Source organism: Corvus brachyrhynchos, unplaced genomic scaffold (genome assembly GCF_000691975.1).
Source record: "Corvus brachyrhynchos isolate BGI_N302 unplaced genomic scaffold, ASM69197v1 scaffold400, whole genome shotgun sequence".
NCBI classification, from domain to species: domain Eukaryota; kingdom Metazoa; phylum Chordata; class Aves; order Passeriformes; family Corvidae; genus Corvus; species Corvus brachyrhynchos.
Genome location: NW_008235789.1, coordinates 243,269 through 248,820, shown reverse-complemented (window position 1 = coordinate 248,820; position 5,552 = coordinate 243,269). Strand labels below are relative to the sequence as shown.

General features: G+C 39.6%; 1 protein-coding gene across 1 annotated transcript; it reads right to left on the bottom strand.

The window, feature by feature from the left end:
• Positions 1 to 2,215: 2,215 nt before the first annotated feature.
• Positions 2,216 to 3,175, bottom strand: LOC103611491 (UPF0729 protein C18orf32). Its single transcript, XM_008629024.2, has 2 exons — positions 2,948 to 3,175; positions 2,216 to 2,290 (listed from the first exon to the last, which is right to left on the bottom strand). Exons 1-2 carry the CDS (start codon positions 3,173 to 3,175, stop codon positions 2,216 to 2,218), a joined length of 303 nt encoding a protein of 100 aa, XP_008627246.1.
• Positions 3,176 to 5,552: the final 2,377 nt, after the last annotated feature.

Here is a 5,552-nt window from a genome sequence, read left to right as displayed (position 1 = left end):
TTTTGTACCTGGGCTGATGGGTTAATTTTAACATTCAATTTAAAAATATTTAACTCAAAATTAATTAATTAAAGCACTTAATATGCAAAGACCAAGCACAAATAGGGATTTCATGTATGACAGACAGGAAGCAGAGCAAAGGGACAATCTTTTCAGATATCCTCACAATGTCAGAACACATACTTCTGTTTAGCTGCACACTTGCCATCAATCTCCATTTCTACAGCCATTTTGATATGCGGAAAAGACTCCACTACTGGAATAAGTAGTAAAGTAGGTATGTTTATTCCAGCACTGGGACGCATGGGGGATAGTTCCTCCAAAGTCATGCGTGCCGACAGCTGCATTCAGCTTGGTATATATTGGGTTACAAGTTCCATATTCATAAAGTTTCCCAATACGCGTATACATATTCATTACCTAGCCTCGCCTCATATTACAATGAGCCCAAAAGTCATTTACATCCGCGTTGCGCTTGTGCAGTGTCGTCTGGTGGTCGGGGGCAGGGGTCGCTGAGATGAAGTAAAGGGTCTTCCTGATTCTGAACTTTTCACCTTGCTTCCCTGCGCATGCTCTTTATGTTTCTGGCCCAAGTCCAAACTTCAAGTCTGGTTTAAGTTAGTTTTAGGTTCGAAAACAGGATCTTTGTTTAAGATTCCTTTCCTTTATCAATAGTCTTCTATCTTCTCATCCTGCTTTGGTAGGCACAATAAGTGTTGAGCAAGCTGTATGCATTGTTTTTAACAAACAACTTCTTAGCAAATCATTTAATCTCTGCATCCCCTTCTTCCCCTGATTCAATTTGAAATACGTGGGAGTGACTTTCTCAGGCAGTTTACTCCTTTCTCATTGCAAGGTGATTCTAGACCCTTAGAAAGCTCCCAGCTTTCAGATTTAGAGCATGAACTGTGACAGTAGTGGTAGGAGAGGAACTTATTGTTTAGGGTGAGATGGAGGTTGATTGGTTTAAAAAACCCAATCCACCCCAGCAAAAATTACACCCACCTTTTACCAGGTGAAGTTCTCACTGATAAGGGTACAATTTGTTGCAACAATGTGGGCAAAATATCCAATGATACAGAGGTCAAAAACAATGGGAAAATAGCATAGCCTTTTTAGGCATATCTTAGGTAGGATTTTAGGGAAAATAAATCTTAACAATCTAAAACTGCTGAAATGGTTTTGAATCTTTTAAAGAGCACTCTGTTTTGGCAGAGAGGACAAAGCAGGAATTAATTTTTATTCCTTACTAAGCACAGGGACATCTAAAACACTTCACAATTGGGATGCGGGTCAGTAACAGAATGCATCTTCCCAGGAGGAGGCAAAGCTGGTCTTTATTATGAAGTCAGTAGTTTTATGATCTTCTGCCTGGGGTCTGTCTCCAGGTTTTCAAAAACTTTGTTATCGCTTTATATATTTATAGCTCAGAAGACTAAGAACAATTGTATGAAGCAACTTATTTTTAAATAAAATCCTGGTTTATTATAATTCAAATTCCTCAAGCATGTTAAAGAGATTTTAGTTGGAGGGTGGGGCTTTTCTTGGAAGACAGAACTACAGCATTCTAAACCACTGCAACAGAATATAAGGCGACAATTCTCTTGCATCGTGCCTCTGCTGCTCCTCTTCAGGAAAGAAACGCACAATATTTCCAGGAAAATGATTAATGGAAGTAGCATATCAAGACTTTCTGCTTTTAGTAAGTTAAGTAAATTTTACATATAGCGTAACTCCTTTAGCTCATCCAGAGATTTGGCATGACAAATCTAAACTCTTCATAATTTAACCATGACACATTTGTCACCACAATGCAATCCATAGTTCTTAAGCAAGGTCAAGAACAGCCATAGCTTTTAAGGTGAAAGCCTGAAGGATTACACTAGCAGTTAATAAAATTAAGATGCTAAGATACATTTACGTTTCAAAGCTATATTTATTCCTAAGTTATTAAACATAAATTCCAATCACATCAAATAGGTGATAGATGAAAAGTAGTTCCAGTGAGGAAGATAGAAAAACTTCAGTTTTCCAACATTTTAAATTAATAAATGTACTAGCCGCCATTTTTGTGGCAAAATAAACTCTCTCCTGTAAGTGATAAGGGGTTTTATTCAGCTAAAACATGCAAAGAAAAAAAGTCTCAAAGTGAGAGGAGAAATACCATGAGTTCATATTGGACACAAGGGAATAAAATCCTTAGGATTTAATTCCTTTAATCCATTTTCTTGTCACAAACTTCTGTGGACCTCTTTGTGGCAATTCCAATTGCAACGCCATTGCTTTCAAACTGCAAATAAAAGACAGCATGATAAATGGGATGTCAAAAAAGGACTTCACACCCAGAACAGTAACAGCCGGTGATGAAAATGGCTTTTAGAAGCAGGGCCAGTAATGATCTATGAAGAAATCTGCAGCAAAAACCAAAGTGGTGGTGTCTCTTTAGATCTACAAATAATTATTACTTCAGGAGGGGAACGAGGGCAGAGACAAGATATATAAACCTTTGCATTTTGAAAGAAGAGATAAATAATAAATGCACAATTTAGATGCACTAAACATTTTCCCCCATTACAAGAGGCAGAGGTGGCTGAAGAGTGGTTTGTTGTTTATTTTTAATTCTGCTTCATGTATCTGGTGTGATGTACCAATTATTTGACTTTTTTCTTCTCTAAAAGAATAGCCAGGCATTAAAAAAAAAAAAAGAAATTAACTAAGCTGTTTCAGAAAACAGGTGCAATTCCTATCCTTCCAAGACCTACCAGAAGCAGTCTTGAAGCAACTATTTCTAGCTGGCTCAGTACCAGCAACTCCCTTTCATAAGAAAATAGCCTCAAAAATGTCTGTAAAAACATGCAACGATTTACTGTTTTACGGTGCCCCTGCTTAACTATTGCTGGGTACTTTATCCGCAGTTTCCCTGGTTAGCTAAATGCATTAATCTTACTTTATAAATTCCACATTCATCCTCCTGATCTCTTTTTGTGGCTGAAGGTGCCTGTGGATTTCCACCACTGCCTTCTCGACCTTGTTTTGTGGCTGTCATTTCCTGCGCAGCTTTCTTGGGCCATACATGCTTAATGAAAGGTGCGATAATGGGATAGATATACGGTTCCAGGAATTTCTTGTAGACCCAGAGGAGGACCGGAATGACAATGCAAGGAATGCACACCATAGCTTCTTCTTGTTCTGTGACAAAGCTGGTGAGGAAAAAAAACAAAAACAACTTAGGATGACTGTTTGTATGCCATGAGCTAAAAAAAAGTCTTTAAATAATGAAGAAAGATTTTAGTCAATATTCAAACATAAAACATTCTTAAATTATACACTAGCTGTTAATGTTTCAAAAATCCTGTGTGGTTCAATTTTATAAAGTTCTCAACAAGGGAAACATTCTTGATATTTTAACAAAAAAGGAGCTTGCTATTAATTCATTAGTCCTACAGCTGCAACTTTGAAAAACAAATTTAGAAAATAAAAGTGTTTGCTTAAACCACACAAAAATAGTTTGGGCAGCAAGCTGCAGATATTAATCCAGTTCTTACTATATTATAACAGCGGGTCCAAAAGGTTTGTTTTTCATATTCCCTTTTTATTTAAGGTGAAATTAAACAACAGGACTCAAATCTACCCAATGGCTGGCTACCACTGAAGGGCAGGTCAGTGGGAGGGGGGAAGAGAATCCCAGTCAGGATTTGAGAGAAGAAAATATGGGTTACTTCCTCCTGTGCAAGAAGAATCACTTGATCCCACACCAATCCCATACAATTGGCCAAACTATTAGAAAATTATTCCTTCCCTCTCTCCACAAACCAGGAGGAACTCTTCAAAAACAGGAACCTGAAGTCTGCGATGAAAAAAAGGGGAAAACCAAAGCACAGGGGCAGAAAGGTACAACTGGGAGAGGAAGCAGTTAAGTAGGATTAGAGCTGTCCCTCTGTCTTGGGGTGACTTTGTGATGTGCATCCCCTATTGCTGCCCCATGCCCAGGAATTAATTTTATGCCTTTCTATGCCTTTAAACTGAGCCTGAGAGGGGGGAGGAAAAAACTGAGCAAAACTTTTTCAAAGCAGGTTGCAGCTTTTTCAAGGTCACACAGAGATAGAGATTTTTTTTTTTTTTCCAACTGCAGCAGGAGAGCGAGAGGGAAGGGAAGCGTCCAGTTTGCTTTTCTTTCCAGCCAGCTTTCAGCAGTTTTTTTTCCCCAGCTCCTTTTCCTTCAGAGATTTGAACTTTTGTTTTCCTGGGACTTCATTTTTTCCCTTTTCTCTCTGCTGGACTGTTTCAACATCAGTATACATCGGGAGGACTTTCCACCAAGGCCTTGGCCCCAGAGGTGGGCCCACCACCCCGTCCCAGCTCCAAGGAGGGGGAGAGAGAGATCTATGGAAGGACTCTGAAATTTTCCCAGGTTTCTCTCAGCAGATCGAGAAGTTTTATGATTTAGCATCATTATCCCTTTTCCTGTGTGTCTGTTCAAGAAATAGTTTTTATCTCTTTCACTTTCCTTTGAGGAAAATTCATTTTTTCATGAACCTGGTGGGGGAGGGGTGGTTATAGCCTGCCTTCTCTCAGAGGATATATTTCTAGATTTGGCCAAACCGGCACACCCTCTCAGTGATGATGAGCAATATATATTGTATTATATTATATATATCGCTAATGGGCAATATATATGCTCTGCTGCACAGCAGAAACGTTGCCCTTCACATTCCTCCTTTTTAGGCTGCTCTCTGAATTCTTACATTAAGAAGCAAAACAAAAGCTTTCCAAGATGGAGAATGAAGAGGTAGATGTGCACACTTCATCTGGGATCAATTTCACTCTTTTTTTTGAGCTATCCTAAAGATTTTTAGCCCTGTGGAAGAACAAAATATCAGTTTTCAGTTGACTACTTCCAAGTGTAGCTTTGGCTGCTTCAAATATAGTTTTCCAGGATCTACTTTCTGAAGTCAGAGAGAAATCTTCAGTCAAGAGAACACAAATGAATTAATCCTTTAAAACCATTCAAAAAGATAATTCAGATACTCTCTGCCAGAACTTCCTAGATACAAAATTTCCAGCAATATCTTGTGGATTCATCCACCAGCTAAAGAACATGGCTGGAGGGAACACCCCAGGCTGGCCTTCTGAGCTAACTGTACGTGTCTCTGCAGCCAGTTTGTGTGAAGATTTCAGACCAAAAAATAAGTCGTAGCTCTGCCAGATGTAAAAGCAAGCCACTGGAAGTATAACACCCGTCCTAATAGAGTAAAATACCGTTCACAAGTTTCTTCTGTGATTTGGTGATGCTCTGTTCCTTGGTTAGTAAGAAAAAAAAAATAAGAAAAACGCAGCAGCGTTTCCCCCTCCCGCTGAAAGAAAGGCGGGAGCACAAAGATTTTTCCGAATCGGTGAAGTTCCACTCAAACACGCGTTGAAACACAAGAGCTCCACACCTTAGCATGGGCTATTACATTTCGGGGTTCACTCCGTCCGCTCCCGGTTAACGGAGCCGCTCCGGCCCCATAGAAGGGCAGCCCCCAGCCAGGCTAGAGGAGGCGCAGGCCACG